At 40.3% G+C, this 19560-nt stretch overlaps 1 protein-coding gene across 3 annotated transcripts; it reads right to left on the bottom strand.

Annotated features, from left to right (window-relative positions):
• Positions 1-1701: 1701 nt before the first annotated feature.
• On the bottom strand, positions 1702-15768 carry TM4SF20 (transmembrane 4 L six family member 20). Of its 3 annotated transcripts, none has more exons than XM_010948892.3 (5): positions 15641-15768; positions 11195-11452; positions 6334-6399; positions 4800-4951; positions 1702-3075 (listed from the first exon to the last, which is right to left on the bottom strand). In XM_010948892.3, the coding sequence occupies exons 2-5, from the start codon at positions 11375-11377 to the stop codon at positions 2784-2786; spliced, it is 693 nt and encodes a 230-aa protein (XP_010947194.1). In that variant the 5' UTR covers positions 11378-11452; positions 15641-15768; the 3' UTR covers positions 1702-2783. The 3 variants fall into 3 exon arrangements, with proteins under 3 accessions (XP_010947194.1, XP_045368073.1, XP_010947193.1); XM_045512117.2 differs by having other exon boundaries at positions 11195-11455; XM_010948891.3 differs by having other exon boundaries at positions 11195-11385; positions 15641-15767.
• Between the last annotated feature and the right edge of the window lie 3792 nt (positions 15769-19560).

Genomic DNA, 19560 nt, shown 5'->3' on the forward strand with positions numbered 1-19560 from the left:
TTTCCAACTTCTTAATTATATTTGACTTTGAAATTGAACTTTACTGGCCTCAAGTTTGGAAACGTCTAATTACCATAACTGTTCTTTTGCTGACAATGTATTATGTCAATAAGGAGAGACTTGGGTTCACACCGCCCTGACCTCAGTAGTTAAATGGTCACAGCAGATACGCCACAATCCCTGCTCTTAAGGAATGGACCCATGCATGGACGAGGAGGAAAGTAAAGCTTATTAAGTTAGAGGATTATAAAAATAATTGTATTGAGGAGAAGGAGCTTGATATATGTGCCGAAGAATAGGGACAGGAGAGAGTGTTTCAGATGGTGGACGTAGTAAAAAAAAAAAAAAAATTGTAAAGATTACAAAACAAGACTGAACATGGGGATGGAAGTGAGAAATAAAAGCAGCTTCGTGAATGACTACGTGCATTTGTGTGTGTGTACACAGACGTGCGTTTGTAAGTTTAGGTACCAGTGAGAGGCTTACGTCTCTGTGTGTTTATGACCCTGTGGAGAACGGGTTATCTCCCACCCACCTCCAGGGTGATGAACATTACATGCATCACCCCTGACTTGTTCAGTCAAGTACAGTGAGCTGTCATGTTCATTTTACCTGTGTTTTAGTTTTACAGCTCTTAGGAGTTTGACATTCATTTAATAGGCGTTGAGTCTTCACTGAAATCTGAGTACTGAAGATAGGACTCAACTCATTCATTCATGTAACAAAATATTCATAATGGCCCTAGTTGGTATCAGGCACTGTCCCTGGTACTGCGTATACCAGGAGTGAATAAAGGAAACATCCCTGCACCCATGCAGTTTACGCTCTTACAAGGGAGAGTGAAATTTAAGAAAGAAGCACAAATTAAAATGTTGCCATGGTGATAAGTACTATAAATGAAAGAACACTAAAGGAAAGAGGAAAGGGAACCCCGCTTTTCACTAGGTGCTTAGGGAAGGCCTCTCAGGAAAAGAGATGCTTGTGCTGAGGTCTGCAGGATGAAGAAGACTTAGAGATTAGATGGGTAGTGGGTAGGGCTGGGGGAGGAGAGGCCTTGCTGAGGAACTGAAGCTGAAGAGTTGATGAAAGAATGGATGAGAAGGACATGGTCCCTGTTCTCTTAAATTCTCTTACAGTGATGGACTTACAAACAAATACATGTTACATTGTGACAGGTATGGCAATAGTGGTTTGGGTAAGTGCTTAGTTTGTTGGAATCCTGCAGTCTGGGAAGGCTTTCTCAAGTAGGAGATGTTGAAGCTAGACCTTAAGGACAAACTGGTGTTTATAGTAGCATAAGGAGAAGGTACACACAGCAAATGGGTTCAGGGAAAAAAAAAAAAACTTGTAAATTCTTGATATTATGAATTGGGGAAGGGGGCCATCTCTAATACAGGCATTGTAAATTATTTCTAGACCCTTAAGCCCAGTAAACATAAATAATTGAAATAAAATGCAGGAATGATCCTATTCAGAAAATTGCCATTTTCAGTTTTGTCTGTTTTATAACATTTTAATATGGAAAATACATAGATTCTGTTATCCTGTCTTTTAAAGCTTGGCACATATATAAGCCAGGTTTTGAAAGACTGAGTTTTTTCCTAGGTATTTATTGTTTTTTAATTATTATGAAAAATGCAAACATAGGAAAACCAAAGGTTATATGAATTGAAATATACCTATCACCTAAATACAACAATGAACATTTTTCCATTGCTTTATTTTTTTGGCTGAAATATTTTAAAAACACGTCATTTCCCTCCAAACACATAAATATGCATTTCTGAAAAAACAAGGACATTTTCCTGCATAATCCTAAAACCATTATCAAGCACAAAAAATTAATAAGTCCTTAACAGTACCTAAACCAGTCCTTACACAGGTTTTCCCAGTTGTCCCCAACAAGGTCCACATAATCCATTTAGTTGAATCATGTCTGTCTCTTTGATCTCAATCTAGAATAGTTCCCTCAACCCATCCAATCTTTTATTTTAAACTTGCTGAGAACAGGGGGCTATTGTCTGTTTACTGTCTCACCTTTTGAATTTGCCTGAATATGTCCTCTTTTCCCAGATTTCCTATACGCTGAATTAGGTCTAAAAACCTGATGACATTCAGATGACTGTTGACACTTGAAAAATTTAGGGGTTGGAGGGGTGCCAACTTCCCACGTGGTCAGAAATCCACATGTAACCTGTGGTTGGCCCTCCATATGCATGGTCCCTCCGTGTCCGTGGCTCTGAACCCCAGATTCAACCAGTTGCAGAGTGAGTAGCACTGTAGTATGTGCTGTTGGGAGAAATCTGCCTTATAAGTGGATCCGCACAGTTCAAATCCATGTCGTTCCAGGGTCAACTGTATATATTTATCCCTTTAAAGTGTAAAGAAATAAAATAGAAAGGCCCCATACTTTGACTTCCAGCTTCTGTTCCCTATTGTCCTCCCTCCACACACGAGAATAGTTAGAAAATTCGAAGAATACGGGAGCACAGACAGACACAAGTTGAAAGCTTCTGTCCGCTTCTCCCCAGAGTCAACCAGTGATGATTTTTTTTCTTTCCATATGAAAATGTGCATTTCCCAACTTGCTTGATGTGTGAAAAGTTGATTTTTTTTTTAAGATCACCTCAAAGGTGACTTTAAAAACAACCTTCTGGATGAAGCTTAACTCATCCAGCTTTCTAGGCAGTGTTCCATGATTGAGCTTCTAGCATCTAAAGAGTGTCTTTTAAACGTCCTTCTCAAATAGTTCAAACTAGTAATTCCATTTTATCATTCGTGAACTACACAATTCGGCCTCTTCGCTTAGAGACCCCACCACACAGGCAGCCGAGGAAGCCGATGATGATCTGACTGAGCCCAAACAGGAGCTCAAGAATTCCCACAAGCAGGAGACCTAAAAACACTGAGAAATGGATGATCCTGTGTCTGTTCTCTGTAGAATTGAAGTGCAAGGTGTATCTTCCCCCGCCCCAGGCCCCTGGGTCACTGACAGCATGGGTGTTGAAATCCGTAGGAGAAACACAAGAGTCGTTGAAGAACCACTGCAGATTGAAGGGTTCTGGGCGATAGGCACTGGAGAAATGAAAGAAATGATAAAAATAAGATATTCAGGAATACCACTGACCACCTGCAGCACTGTGCCCATTGAAGGCCAAGTACAGTGAGACAGAGTGCTTTTGAAATACTGTGCCCAGAAGCTACAGCCAAGATCAGGGCTCTTGAGCTTTGCACTCCCATCAGCTATAAAACGTTTCTTCATTACATGTCCTATCGTTCAACAAGCATTTCCATAGTATCTACTCTTAGGCTGAGCTATATGAAATTTTCCATGTCAACAATGGTTGAATATTAACAGTTTCATGGTCCAACCTATGTAGACAGGCGCTCTTCTCTACTGGCTAAAGAAATGAAAATGAAAGGGCTTCCCCTTTCAAGGAGCTCAAGCCTTAGTGCAGAACTGCAGTGCTGCATCTACTCTTAAATCAGATGTACAGTTTTTACCCACCACAGACATGTTACATGTGTCTGATTAAAGTGATCTGTGCACGTCGTAACAAGGCATGGAGAGTGAGAAACATTTAGCCCTAAAACATCTGTTCTGGCTTGATTTCTCTGGTTTTCCACAGGAAGACTAAGAGTTCTTGGAGAGCTTGCTGTGTCTGGATAACAGAAACTGACGTTCAGCCTGGGAAAACACAGCAGTGTTTCAGCACATGGAATATGAGCATGTTTTTTGCAGTTTGCAGCAAGCATAGGGTCACTCTTTTGTAATTGTTTGCTCTCTGTAATTTCCTGTTTCCCCAGCCAGAGTGGGGATATACCTTGATGCTGTTACCGCCAGAGTTTAGCCTGGTGTCTGGTACATGGTGAGTTGTCACCTGCTGAGGACTAAATGTTTATCACATCTGTGGTTGAAATGTCTAGTTTTATACTCCAGCTCTATTTGTAGAAGGAATTTCTTTGAATTTTTATTCACAGCAACTGTAGTATGCAAATTTTGAGAGATTTTTCTTTTTTTTTAATGCAGCAAGATAAGGAAAAAGGAGGGAAAAATTTTTTTTCATGTAACTATAGAGGTGAGTTCTAGTTATTTGAACAATAAAATATATAGATAACCAATGAATTGGACTGTTCTTTTCTTCCAGTTTTCCAAAATGTGTCTAGATTCAGGCACAGAGCCATCTTACAAGACTGAGCCATTTCCATGTAACTTCAGCATTATTTGTTACTACCTGACAACCTTTTGATTCATTCCTTTGCCTACAGTCTATTTATAGCACATTTGCATAATTCCATTGGCAGCTACTTTATTTCTTTTAGGGCTTATAGGTAAGCCTCTAGATTTTATTAATTTATTGTGTTTTTATTTAATTTTTCAAATTATACAGGTAATGCATGCTTAGGGCTTACAAATTTAATTAGTTCGGAAGTGTAGAAAGCCAGTGCTCCCTTCACTCCCCGAGGGTATCCTCTAGGACCGTTCTCTAAGGATGAAAGTTAAGTTCCTGGTATGTATTTCCAGAAATGTTTTTATATACATGCACATATGCAGCCTAGATTTTTTTAAAAGACAAAGATAATACAACTAATCAACTACTCCTTTTAGACAAGACCATACCCAAAGCTTTCTGAACGTAGGGATTCCTTCATTTCTACGAGATGGTGCCCTTTGGGTTTAACATGCTAAATCCCTAAGAATCTGTCCCATGAGGGAAAACACGGCACTGTGTCAGCACCACACGATTCTAATCTAACTGGCTGCAGGTGTGTCAGACCATCCATGTACAGTTACTCACGTCAAGTTGTTAAATGAAAATTCACAAGTGGAAGTACTGTTGCCTTGAGAGTTACAGATGAGAGGGCCTTCTGAGAGAGCCTGAACGGACACCAGCAGGCAATACGCAGCACCGATGACAGTGATTACATTCAAAAGTGATGAAAGGAACATCTGAAAAATAAAGTAGGCACATTTGCACGTGCTATGACATGTTCCTGGTCTGTTTCAAGTTTCAGCAGCATTTGCAGTCTCTATAATCAACCGCAGCCCTTCTCCAGCCGCCTTATAGTCCTAGATCTTAAGATCAGTTTTAATTAGGTATGACATACGAGAAGGCAGAGAGCACGGTCCCTGCCATTTAGTTAGACTCACAGAAAGATCATGGGAAATCTGAACTTTTATGCTCTACCTGAGCCTTGTCCATTTCAGCTGACCACTACAGTGTATCAGGAACCAAGACAGACTGTAAATAACTAGAAAGTAACTATAGTCTTCCATAAATACCAAATGTCAGGAAAAGGTAATTTTTTAAAAATGTAAATTTTTACCTTACTGATATAAATGCATAATATGAATAGAAATATGTACCCTTTAAGTAGTGGTTCTCACCCCTGGGAGCACATTAGAATCACTTATGGGGCTTTTGAAAAAAACTAAGTCAGAATCTTAGGGGAGTCACCAGGCATTGGTATGTTTTAAGATCTTCCCCAGATGGTTGTAATGTTCCCATCAGGTGGAGAACCATTGCTTTAAGACCTCAAGTACAGCCAGGAATATTTACTGTGACTGCTTGTTTATTGATCTACCTGTTTCCTTAAGGAATTATGAGAGCCCTCAGTGTTACTTAGTGTTTTGGGCATAAATAGTGTAAAGACCGGGAACCTTGGAGTCTGATGGATTTGGATACAAATCCACCTTCTAACTCTTCCACTGGCAAGTTGTTTGCTTTTTCTGGTGATCAATTTCTCTGTCAATAAAACAGATCATAAAGCTTAAGGGTTTCTAGAGAATTAAGGTAGCGTATTTGAAAATGTTCCGAGTATACTGACAGAAGGTTAACATTAATTTCCTTTACTTATAGCTTAGTTACAATTTTACACATGGTAGGTACATACTAAATGGGGAAAAAAATAACTGGTATCTCCTTTAACTAGTTAAGGACAATTAACATTCTGATCCTAGCGAACCAATGTTGCACATACATAAAGAGCTGAGGACACATTTTCCCTAAGTATTCCACACACGCCGCAAAAGTAACAAGTATTTGAGAGTTATGAAATCGATTACAGCTCCAAGTGTGACTTTTAAATCTCCTTTCTTTGAAAACCTTTAGACTGAAACTGAAGATTGAGGAAAGGTCTGAAAGCTGGCTCCAAAACTAAATTTTTATGGGGGGAAAACAAGATACACTTTTTACTGTCAGTATTATCATCTAATCATTCCAATAGTGTGTTTTTAGGACTGGCCCTGCCCCCGGAGCCACCGGGCGATTCCGGAGATGCTGAGACATCAGTAATGCACTTGTGCTCCCGGCCCAGCCGCGCGGTACTCACCCCGGTTTTGTTGTTGCAACACGCTCTTTTTCTTGCTGCCAAGGACATTGTTGTTGCTGGAATGACCTGGAAATTACATTAACAGGAATGATGAATAGTATTATTTCTCATCAGGTGAAAGAGTGGTGATCTCTACCTTTTATTTGCCAGCAGCTGTGGAAAACCAAGGCTCAAGAGAACAAAAAGGAAATTTGGCAATGCCCTTGATCTTGTGACCCGTGTGAGCCCCATAATCTTTCGATGATAAAGATTAAAGAGGGGGCGGGATGGGGGATGTCAGGATAGCAGTTTCAAAGTCTTCCATCTATATTCTTACTATACTCTGAGTCATCTTTCAAGAAACGTGGATTTCAGATAGAATTACTTATTAATTATTTTGGAAAGAATGTTTCTGAAAGAATTAGTTGCATCATCTAAAATTCACATTTATTTATTCATTTATTTATTTTGCTGTAATCTGCAACCACTTATCCAATTTCCCCAAAATGGTGCGAATTAACCCGGCAAGCATCCAGAAAGGAAACTGATGGTTTTGTTTGCCTGGCAGTTGGGAACTAAGAATTTTGTCACCACCCTTTTCCCACTTCCCGAACTTTCCTCTCACCCCCAGGGTCACCACTAGTTCCCCAAACTTATGATTTGAGAATGATTTTTAGTGCCACATTCTCCTCTCTACTCCTGTGTTCATGATATGTAATGAGCTCACTTCATGTGGATGTTGGGAGATCTCGTATTCTGTGTCAAGAAGACAATGTGACTGGGGAAAGCTGTGAGAAATTGCGCCACATTCTCAGGACTTAGGTTAAAATGTTTAGTAACAGCTAGTCAGCAGCTCTGATAAGAAATCCTTCCTGGAAGAAGATTCATATCACTAAAGAGTGGAATGTAAATTACTTCCTTCCAATTAAGAAATTTTAGTCATAATTTTTTTTTCTTTTTGCCACCTCAGCACAGCTGCCCTCAGTGGCTCTCTCTTTCCTTCCAGCCCTGTTTCCTAACATTTCGCTGAGTTCTAACGGCACGCCAGGCACTGTTACAGGCGCTGTATGTGTTTTAGTCCATTTGCAGCCTCATATGAATCCTATGAGGTGGTGCTGACTATCCCCATTTGACTGGGGCAGAAAACTGAGGCACAGAAAGTGTGAGTAACTCGTCTAAGAAAGTGGAAGCATTGGAATTCAAAGCTGAGCATTTGGGTTCCAGAGCCCAGACTCAACTACTGTTCCAACCACGCTGGCCAATCCTTACAAGTCTCCTCTGTTCCTTCTTAGAGCTTGTTCCTTCTCATCCCCACCATGCCTGCTTATCTCCTAGTCCTGCTTCTAATTGCTCTCACACCAGCCCTTCTTTCCAAGACCATGTCTACCTCTGTTTTTTCAGAGCAGGTCTAAATATGAACAGCCTTCCAAGGCAAACTTCACCCCATGTGACCACGTGCTGACTCCGTGTCGCTTACGGAAAGCGCTTTGTGTTTTCATCAAGCTCTGCTTACATATTGCCCTGAACACAAACCCCCGAATAATTCAGAGGACGGGTGTCTGTGTGGCAGCCCGGCCACTGCAGGGCAGCTCTGAGAGCCCAGAAGAAAGGGGAAGAGAAATCTGTGCCCCAGTGAGGTGTCCGTGCTCGTGGGCTCAACTTCCTTTGTTGTAACGTTAGTTAAACTGCCTTCCGAGCCTAAGGAACAAATCACTTAGGACAAGAGCTGGCAAACTATGGCCCACCACCTCTTTTTAATAAAGTTTTATTAAAACACGGCCATGCCCATTCACTTGCTTATTATTTATGGCTACTTTTGTGCACCAGCGGTAGAGTTGATTAGTGAGAGAGACTTGCTTGCAAAGCCTAACCCAGTCACTCTCTGGCTCTTCACCCCAAAAACTTGTTGCCCCTGATTTAGAAAATGAATTGATCTGTTAAACAAAGTTGGAGCAACATTAAAGTACAACTTGAATGGATAAATCATTCCATTTTCCTTATTGATGTAAATTAAACTGCTTTCTTGAAGCTTAATTTATCTCAGAGATGCTGAAAGAGATGCTTTCCCTTGCAAAGGGGTTTTATAAAGTAACAACGACTTGTTATATATGAATCTCCACCCAGCTGACGTCACGGCATGTTAACACATCTGTGTTACATCGTTATGAGTAAGCTGATAACTCACTGTATTTCAACCATTTCGCCCATTCAGGGCTTTGGAAATTGGAGGGGCTCTTTATAGGATGGACATTAAGATGTGTAAGTGTGTGTGTAACTCAATTATAAATCTTCCAGATAATCTCCTGGGGGAAAAAAAAAAGTTATATTGAGAATACTCTGTCAATTCCTAAGCACGTTTGAATGCAGAGGACTTTGGTGAAATTATTTTTGTCACGTCTTTTTTTTTTTTTTAATAAAGAAAAAGAGTAGCATTGTTTATTTTTCCTTACAGAAACCCATACGTTCATCCAGTTTTGGAAGTAAGGTATATGATTTTATAAATGAAGTACAGAAAAGACTTTAGACCATTACAACTCTGATAGAATTCAAACTTTGGGGAATTCCTCCAAGTACTTAACCATGAGAGTAACTCATAAAGCCATGGCTCATCATAAATAAAAAACTGTATTTTGAAAATTCTTGTTATACATAATTTTTCAATTTGTTTAATGTTCAATAATTTGTTCTCTGTTAAGATTTAATAATTGATGAATTATCATTATGTAATAAGTGAAATCAATAAATAAGCATGATTAATCTCATATAAAATAAAATGGCCTTTGTATTTTTTTAAAAGAAACATTACAAGTCTTTTTTTTCAGTACTTGGAAAAAAGGATGTATCGATTTTCCATTTATCAGATAATAGAGGAAGATAATTACATAACATTTGTGTTCTTTGTCATAGTTTCAGAAGATGAAAAGGTTCACCTCTGTTTTGGGTAAATCATTAAACTATAAAATGATTAGATATTATGAAGTAATCAGTAATGAATCCTGTAGCTTTTATTATTAACTACTTCCTGCAAAATCCTCTGTTTTTGAAACAATACTAATTTAAAATGCTACAGATTAGAACAATTTCAAGAACTCTGACAAAAGTGCTTATCAAGGCAGTATTTCTTCTTCATTAACTTTCTGCTTATTTACCAGTGTATTGAGAGTTCAATATTTTGAACTAGTTATTATTTTCAAGATGTAAAGGACACAATTCCCCTTGAAAAAGATTCTTCCACATTCTACATACAGCCAAGGAAATACAAGAAAATACACCTGTATTCGGAGCCCTTCTCTCACTCACCTGTTTGCTTGTGAGCCTGGTCTGGAGTTTGAGGCTCAATTTATAAAGTACCTATTGAACTTTTCAAAGAGTTCTTTGATGCTTTGAAGACATTCCACAATAGAGTAACAGTGAAAGTCTGGTGTGATACCAGTATGTTGTTAACATTTATTGGGGGTAATAAAACAAATCATGGAACAAGAAAGTCCAGATTCCAAAACAGCTTCACATATAATCTTTCTATGCTTCAGTTTCCTGGTCATTCAAGTTTATGGGTTAAGTTATGGATTTTGTCCTTCCCTTTTGTCTGCCTGAGATTGGTGATAAGGATTACGATGCTAAAACTTTGGAGTCAGGTACATCTGAAATTGGGTTTCATACCTACTGTATAACCTTGTTAACATTCTTAACCTTCTGTTTGCTAGTCTGTTAAAATACAAATGTTAGTATCTACTCAGACAGATTATTCCAGGGTTTAAATGAGATAGTGCAAAGTGTAAACCCAGCAGTTGGCACTTGTCTGTCCTCTCTCTGTATTATATCTAGTGATGCAAGAGTGCTTTCATGCAAGCTGGGGAATCAGACTAGAAGCCATAACTGATCATCACTGTAACACACACACACAAACACACACATCCAAACAAAGGCACGTTTCTCTGGCATTAATGAGACTGTCCTCAGGTAGCACCCAAGTAGTATAACAAAACCAAGCCTCTTGAATGCTGAATTTTCAAACTTCTATATCCACATCCCTATTTTACTGATACAGAAACAAAAATCACGGGATAAATGATTTGCTAACAGTAATATACCGGAGACAGAACCAGAGCTGAGATACTCTGCCAGGCCTGACAATAACATGTGTTGCTCTGCACAGTGGGCTCTACCCAGGCTGCTGCATCAGAGTTCCCAGAAGTCCCAGAAATCTGCGTCTATTACAGGTGCCTCAGGTGATCTGTGATCAGGTAGGCGGGGGAGCTCTGCGTTATACTGCCCTGCTGCAGATTTCAACAAAGATAGACCTATTCGTGATTATCTCACTTAACATGAAACAAGCATCGTGATGTTTCCATTGTAAGTAAGACCTGAGTCAAAAAGTCCCTGAGGTCAGGGACCCAGAGTTTCTAGCCCCAAACCTCCCCTCAGTGCAGGCAATGCCGTCTTTGTGCCTTACACTGGTCATCCAGGATATTCGTCGTGCATGGACCCTCCCCATCCCTGCTGAGCACTTGCCACTCCTGCCGCTTTCCCCACAAGTACTTGGAGACTAATATGGGCAAAGGAAAGCTGAGGGAATGCATTTGAAAGGTCCTTAACACTAACTATGAAGAGTGGAAAAGCAGCCTTACATATACAGAAGTATCATAGGTAATAACCCAAACAGCTCTTCTATTATTATTTTTCACCCAAGCTCCCTAGCCTGTACCACAGTTTATTTAAATTGTTGTTCTTCACTGATGCCAATATAAATACCATCCTGACTGCTTCTCACTATATTCTAAGCCTACAGGTAGCTCACTGCGAGGCTGAAAGGTGGTTTTTAGAACATCTTTAGTGAAATAGGATGCCTTTGCCCAAATCCAGTTGAATAAATTTTACTCACCATCAAACCTGCTCCAATAATTCCTGGGAACCACCATTCAAAGCAAGAGATGGGGTTTTGAAAACTATGGTCTTCATCAACTAAGTTGACAATTAGAGGTATTGCGTTGAGAGTTACTCCCAACAGAAGCAGAACCAGCAGGCTGAATCCATTGCACGCCGTCCATCCTTCACAGCAGGTCATGGTCTCCCCTGATTCGACGAGAAACCCTGTCAGGGTGGCTGCTTGTGTGGCACTCTCTTGCCTTTTATCCTGAGCCTTCTAGTTAAAGTTCAGCATTTATTAAAAAAAATTACAGAAAGCAGTTCAGAGTCCAATAAGGGCAGGGCATTATTATGAGTATTACAGGAAGTAAGGATTGATTTTATATTATGATGGGGTAGAGGAAGGAAGGTGAAAAAAATCTGTAGTTTCTGTTAGATAAATTTATGCATAAAAACAGATGAAAACTTAAAAAAAGACAGGTTTAAGATACACTCTACTAACATATTTTACATTTTATTAGTATACCATATAAAAAGTAAAAACAAGAATATCCAGTTAATATATTTTTTCTTGTTGTATTGATATTATTACCAGCTATAGAAATTCCTTATTTTGAAATTGCTTAACAAGAAAGTGAACATATATGAGATTGGGAGAAAAATATTTTCTCTGAAAAGAGAATCAAATGTTCTCGATTAGTCAAAATGTTAGGGTTCAGTTTCAGGCTGTATACTCATATAAACAAAGGTTTAAAAATGTTTGGTGCCATATTATTCCAGTACTGTAGACTAGTCCCTTTGGAGGCAGACTGAGACTCCCGTAAGATTTGTGGGAGGTTCGATTAACACTGCCAGACTGAAAGTATTCAAACATAGAAATCAAAATGAAACAGGAAGAGGAAGCAGCCTGGAGGGGAGATTATCACTTCTTATTTTCTTCCAACCCTGAATGCTTACTTGGTCGTGTACAGTGCATTCTGGATTGAGGTTCCACACTAGTGTCTCCCTACTAGTTTGTGAGCTCCTCCAGAAAAGGTTCTATCAGTTGGGACAGGCTTTAAAATACAGTTCTCACTTATGCTAATTGGCCATCACAGGTCCACAAGGGGGCTCTGCTCATGGTAGTTACCGAGAGACTCAGAACGGACAGAGGCACCAACCGTCTCTCGTGGCTCCTACCACTGCAGAGACAGAGTAGAAGGATGTTGTGAGCCACATACGAGTGTTAACGTCGCTGTCCAGAAAAGATCCAGGTCATTTCTATTCACATTTTATTGGCCAGATTCAGTTCTGTTTGAGTTCAAGTGTGTGGTAAAATATGAACCAACATGTGTTGTGTCCAGAAAAGAATCAACCAGCTCTGCTATCTACCATGTCATCCTTCTACGTCCGTGTGATCCCCATCCCAGCCCAGAGCACAGACTCAGCAAATGCTATTGGAAATGATGGCAGAATAAATGAGTGAATGAATGCAAAAGTGGAGTCAGTAAGCGCAGGTATAATGGGCTTAGACAGTAGCGCCGTCTTACAGAAGCAGGAGTGCATATTGAGCATGCTACGTTGGGCGTGTCTGGTTTCTACCCTGTGTAGACTGACTGCAGGTCCTGTCTTTGTCTTCTGTGAGATGCCTCTATAGTCTTGTCATAAATTGTCTCCGTTTTAGGACTTATGTAAGTTTCCTTTTCCCCCCCCCAAAAAAACCCTAAAAGTTACCAAAACCAAGAATGGAAAAGCATACAAATAACTTGTTACATGTCATGCTAAAGCAAGAAAAGGAGTTCAGAAAAAGGAAGGATTCTACCAAGGAGGGCAAAGAACTAGGATTCCTCTCAGCTGGGACATTGGCGAGAATTTGACACAAAACTGTGATCAGAAGGGTATTTTGTGTACCAGTGTCAGCTGCAGAAAACCAAGATTGTTCTCTCTAAGTTAAGCAGGAAGAAGTGTAATTGAGGAACCGTGTGGACAAAATTGTCGGGAGAACTGGAGGGCAGGCTTTAGAACGCCTCCCGGGACGTGACTGCTGGATGGCCTTGCGGGAGCTTCTGCCTCAGTAGCAGTCAGAAAGGCAGGGAAATCAAGAAGCCATCTCTGGTTTCATGGGTGTACACATCTGTCAGAGTTCATCACACTGTACATCTGAAATATGTGTAGTTTACTATACAGGAATCATACCACAATAAAGGTGTTTAAAAAAAAAGAAAGAAGCCACCTCTGGATTGGTCAAATTCAAGCATGCACCAAGACAGCTACAAGTCTAGGAAGCCATGATTACTGCTGCCACCACTGCTCCTCCAAACCCTCAAGATCAGTGACAGGACCCTGGAACCCTGAATGTGATGTCTGCTGCCGCTGCAACTGCTTCTTAACCTCAGTGAAACTAATATCTGGACCCAGGAACATTGATGCAGTGCAGAAAACTCAACACTACTACCTCCAACCTTCCTTCACAGCCATGGACAGAAGTAGCAGAAAGATGGCCTCCACTTCACCTTCGCACAGGATGATCTAATTGCTGCAATATCCAGACCTTAGATGCAGAGCACTCTGGGAAATGCAGTTTTTTAATTCTTCTAAATTGAATTATATTCTATTTACCATGTTGTGTTAATTTCTGGTGTACAGCAAAGTCACTCATTTATACATACATATATATATTCCTTTTCATATTCTTTTTCATTATAAGCTATTACAAAGTATTGAATATAGTTCCCTGTGTTACACAGTAGGACCTTGTTGTTTATCTATTTTATATATGGTAGTTAGTATCTGCAAATCCTGAACTCCCAATTTATCCGTCCCACCCCTTTTCCCTTCTGGTAACCATAAGTTTGCTTTCTATGTCTGAGAGTCTGGCTCTGTTATGTAAATAAGATTCCACATATAAATAATATCATATGGATGGGGGGGTGTAACTCAGTGGTAGAGTCTGTGCTTGGCATGCACGAGGTCCTGGGTTCCATCCCCAGTGCCTCCATTAAGGGGAAAAGAAAGTGTAATCTATAAAAGTTCTGGAAAATGTAGTTTTAAGTCATTCCAGCCTCTACAGTCCAGAAAGGCATAGGAGAATGGCATTGAAATGAATATTGAGCAAGACAACTCACCATGGTGATTTCATTTAAATTGTATGAGAAAAAAAAACTTTCTCTAGAGTATCTGGGATTATCATTTCTATGTATCATTTTAAATGATATGAATCATGTCTGTGCTTCTTCCATGTCTTAGATGTCTAGACTCTCTAGATATACTTACATGTCTAGAATGACATGTTACTTTTAAAAACAAGTCAAAATTACCTGTTTAATTCAAATGAGAACACATCTCAAGAGTGTTAGAAAAATGTGTTTCTCTGAGGGATAGAAGAGAGCTAATATATGGGAGAGAATGGAGTCACAGCCAAGTCATATTTGCGTCACTGGTGAAGACAAGAGGTAATGCAAAAGCACCTTGTTTTGTCCTCTCCCCCTACTCAATGCTTCCCCTCCTAGCCCCCTGCACACCACAGACCTAGAACCAATAAGAATTGTAGTTAAACGCTGGAGACCACATTTCCTGAAATTCTCTGGCTCTTACTATCTTCTGCCCACCCCATGAAAGGTTCATGTGATCTTCATGTAGCTCCAGCCATGCCCTGAATATGCCTCACAGCACCCTGGATAACTACCCCAGGAGGAATTCGTGGGACGGGAACAGGTATTGCATGCCCACTCACATTCTGTCAGACATCATTTTCCTAAACACACTCCAGTCAAATCAGTTGAGGGTTTTATTAGATCATGGGCTTCATGCACAGACATAGCTAATGGTCCACCAACATTCATTTTTTTTACCTTTCATAGTAGAGTGGTTGAGAAGTGTCTGCCTAGTCATGGACTACATTTCCCAGCTCCCCATGCATCTAGGTTGGGCCATATGACTACTTTTAACCAATGGGAAGTGAGGAGAAGTAAGCTATGTTCCTTTCAATCTAAGGAGCTTACAAAGTGATGGACGTTGTCTGCTTTCTTCTTTTTCATCTATAGTTTGGAGAGAAACCAAACTACCCTGGAAGTCAAGTGTTGAAAATATCAGTTTCCATCAACCTAACTTTCTACCATTTAGAGGTCCCAAGTGCCTCCCCACCTAGAACTGCTCAAGGTAGTTGACATCAACAAGCAGTCAATGTCTATTGTGTTAACTCATCGTATTGTTTGTGTCAGTTTGTTATGGTAGCTAGCATTACCCCAATAAATCCAGCGTATCCCTTGTTTTTCACTATATAACCTTTCTGATCTTTGCAATGTGTTGCCAAATGTCAACTCCATCACTCCCACCCCACCTCAAAAGCAACATCAAAAACAAATCAAAACAAGATAGTCAAATACTACATTTTCCTAGAGTCTTATTCAGCAATTATATTTTGGAATATTAGGAAACATTAGAAAACTGTACGGTATGTAAGCAATATAAATAAGAATGTTACCGAAATGCAGGTCCGGCTGCTTGCCTCTGGAAAGCCAATACAGAGAGAGGCACGTGTTGGTAGAAAGGAAAGTTTGCTTATTCTGGAGGCTGGCAATGGAAAGTGGGGTTGCAGACTCCTATCCAAAGTCCAACTCCACCCCCCTCACTGCCAATCAATGGGTAAGAACTTTTAAAGTGGAGTTTTAGGAGCGCACAGGCAGAGGGAGGGGACTACATGCAGAACAGCACAGCCAGTTCTGACAGTCATCTTTAAGTTAGTCATACGGTGGTCTGATCTGCATCACCTTGGTTGCTTCAAGGACGGTTCATCTTCAGTTCCAAGGTTGGTTTGTTCCCATTTATCTGAAGCCAGTTCTCGGAATTGTGGCCACTTATGTCATGACTACAGTCTGGTCATTGTTTAGTTAACTTCCTCTGTCTGGCGGGGGTTTCAGTAGCTATAAAACGGCTCAAAGGACATGGCTCAGAATATTATCAATAGTCCTTGAGAAGGAACTCAAGGTCCTTGACTTTGTTTAATGACTAAACTATTTTTTTTTTGCATGACTGTTCCCTTTTGGTTTTTTATTTTTCTTATTTCTCTAATTAAACGTATTCTTTGACTAAAGGAATAAAAGAGAAAAAAAGTTTTGTTTTTACAGACAAGAGGCAGGCAGAGAACATGAAGGGGGGTGGTTTGCACTGGGAAGGCCCCTTAGGGTCCTGCTGCATTTCAGGAATACAGGTGCAGAAGTTCCACAAATAGAATAGTAAGGATTTCAAGACTGAAACATCTTTAAAAGTATTATCTCATTCCCTGAGCTCATTAGTGTGGATTTCTGCACCCTCAGAACTGTGGCGTATTTTTGCTGCCATGTGGATTTTGATTGATGGATCAGACTGGATTGAGAATTGTTTATAGATAACCTAAGCACATTTTAATGCCCACTATAGCCAAAGTAGATACACGGGTCTGTGCGGTAGAGAACCTGTGAATTTCACTGTGAGAACTCAATAGATTCATGTGCTGTTAAAGCAGTAAGCGTCTAGAGGTTTTTAGCTCAAACTTCTTATTTTTACAGGTGAGTAAGATTCAGGGAGGCTAACTCATTCATGATCAGGCTGCTCTAGCAAAGCATAGACTTGAATGTGAGACTTCTGACTTCTAATCAGGTGTCTTTCTATTAAATTACAAGCTGAATATTTAAATGAACAAAAATAAATGAAAGTTCAGAATGTCTAAAAATCTAAGCCCAGGATTGAGCCTGGCCTCCAGTTGCACCTACCCAGAGGCCGGGCAGCCCGCCCCCTAGTGGCAGCACTGCCTCTTGCAACACCTCTGCTGACAGCAGCCCTTCCTGCAGCCGCAGTCACACGAGTGGCGGTGGCAGGTGCGGCGGTGGCAGCAGCCCACTTGGTAGCATTGGCACGTGGTGCAGCTGTCACACTGCAGACGTCACACTGCAGCCATCATTGCAGCCACCACCACAGCAGCCCATGGCATCAGTACAGGGGACTCAGGAGAGGGGTGAATGGAGAATCAGGAGGTGAGGGGGGTCTGATGCCGCCTTCTGCTGGGGGGGCCCTTATAGACTCTGTTTGGCTTGGTCTTGACCCAAGCACCTAACTAGTTCTTTGGTTTTTTATCTCATTTACCCTGGGAGAATTTTACAGCGCCTCTGGTTTACTTCCTCAAGGACTTTAGCCTCATAAAATAGCTTATTTCAATTCTGAACTTACTTGTTTTAAAGACATATTTACAATAGGATTATGAGGGTCTGAAATATTTTCCCGTCGCCTTCATTTTCTGCATAACCAATGCAGGTCTGACTCTGAAGTTATGGTCTGAATTGTAAACATGAGTAGAAGTATGACATCTAATCTTTTCCATCTTGATCCTTTAAGAGATGATGCAAAGAAATGCCTCCTCAGGCTGACATCTCTACCAATTAGAGGCCTTGAAATGAACATTTCCCAAACCTCCCAGATCCCACGTTCAAGGAGAAGAAGAATCTGTGGGGCTTCCCCATCCTTTTTCAGGCTTCCTGCTGTCCCTGGTTAGTGTTTAGATTCTGAAAATAAATGAAGAGATTCACTCGAAAGACTGTACTTCAATTAAAAAAAAAAAAAGTCAGCCAAGAGAGGACTCTCTCAGAACTGCAGAACTTTGGGCCACAGAGTCAAGATTTGGCACAGCTGGTGCACGGAAACCATGTGTGATCCCACAGCATGAATGAAGTCCCATAGGCAGACCCAGCGCTGGGACTGTCAGCCCAGAATCGTGGAGCACCATCTTTCTGAGAGCATGGTGGCTTTCTACCCGGGCACGTGAACAGTATGTCGGAAGAACAGATTCAGTATAACTTTGTAGTTGGCAAATTAAATCTGTGTTACCTTGGAAATATAATAGGGAGTGAAGTACAAGTAAATCTTGTTTTTAAACTACAGGCCCTCAGGGAGGCTGCACTGAAGTGAGTGCTTACATACAAACAAGTCACAATCAGAGGTTTCCAGGTGCCCAGCAGCATCCTTAGATCGGAGCAGAGGCCCAGGGCCCTGCACGTTAGGGTCCCGGATACCACAACAAATGGAAACAAATCTGTTAAAGAACTCAAGGGCCCCTCTGCCAGGATCCAGAGCTCAGCTGTAACCCTAAGCAGCCGCTGCTGTGAGGTGACTCAGGCGGCTCAGGTTGGGGAAATGGTGGCCACAGCTCTTGCCCTGGGTCCTGGGAACAGGGGCTCCCAGCTTCTGACTGCCGTGGAGGTTTGTGGGCTGATTACTTCAGAGAGTGTGGAGGAGGATTTGTTTGATGGAGACACTTAGGCAAGAGAAAAGACAGAATGACTTGTCAAATCCTTCCTCAAAATGTTCCTGTATAATAATGTATCATTTCCATGAGGAATGGCAAGCATCCATTTCCTTGCTTCTCCTTGAGTTCTGACTCCTTGTTCTGGAGGCACTCCCATGTTCCAGTGGTGCCCACAATGTTTATTTGCACTAGGTGGCTGAACAGTGTTTGCAACATTAAACAATATATATTCTTCTAACATTTGTATACATGTTGCTCTAGACATACCATTCATGAAATGGGCTGTTGATTCATTACACGGGCACTAAATAAACATTAAACGTTAGACTTGTGAATACTTCTACTCTCAAAATGTATTTGCTAAAACTTAATTATGTATTTTTAAAAGTCGATAAGTATTTTAGCTTTGTTTAAATAATTCTAATTTAAAATGCTCATTTCTTATAATTTGATTTTGACTTTTAATTCTGTAGGTAATTTTGAAGATTTTTTTTCCAAGAAAGTTTAAAGCATGTGAAAAATACTTTAAACTTTTAAACTTTTACATTTTCTTTATTTTGTTCTTCTAATGAGAATATATTCAAATTCTTCACAGTTTGAATATTATTACGTTTCATTTTTAATCCTTTAGATCATTACAGTCGAGGTGGGAGGGTAATAGCTCAGTGGCAGAGCATGTGCTTAACATGCATGAGGTCCTGGGTTCAATCCCAAGTACTTCTATTAAAGAAAAAGTTGATCAATATTGTCGATAGACTACCAAGTATTTTTTAAATCTTTATTGTTACAAATATTTAATAATTTGATGAAATGAGGGTAAGGAAAAGCATTCTGGAAAAAACATACAGTAATTTGTGTAGTGTGTGTATCTCTGTTTTACTACTCATCCAAACTTCGTGACCCATCAACAGGATACCCAGACATAACGCAACGGTGATTAAATTCTGTCGTCTTTGACATTTTGCCGAAAGTCACAAAGGTATACATATTTTTTCATATGGTTGTTATGAAAGTATATTTGACCAGGCAAAAGAATGGAGCACATAGTAACAGTCTGTGAACGTGATTTATCGCTTTTTAATACTGAGACCTATAGTTCGCAGGCTTCAAATCGCAGCCCTGCAAAG

The sequence above is a fragment of the Camelus bactrianus genome, chromosome 5 (genome assembly GCF_048773025.1).
Source record: "Camelus bactrianus isolate YW-2024 breed Bactrian camel chromosome 5, ASM4877302v1, whole genome shotgun sequence".
Classification (NCBI taxonomy): Eukaryota; Metazoa; Chordata; class Mammalia; order Artiodactyla; family Camelidae; genus Camelus; species Camelus bactrianus.

What these genes read in the sequence shown, in the direction of transcription:
- TM4SF20 (XM_010948892.3), bottom strand. Translation starts at nt 11,377, where the DNA reads ATGACCTGCTGTGAAGGATGGACGGCGTGCAATGGATTCAGCCTGCTG. An exon ending in TTATTGGAGCAGGTTTGATG is followed by an intron (nt 6,400 to 11,194) that starts GTGAGTAAAATT and finishes TGTAATTTCCAG; the next exon opens with GTCATTCCAGCAACAACAAT. An exon ending in GTTGCAACAACAAAACCGGG is followed by an intron (nt 4,952 to 6,333) that starts GTGAGTACCGCG and finishes TTTATTTTTCAG; the next exon opens with ATGTTCCTTTCATCACTTTT.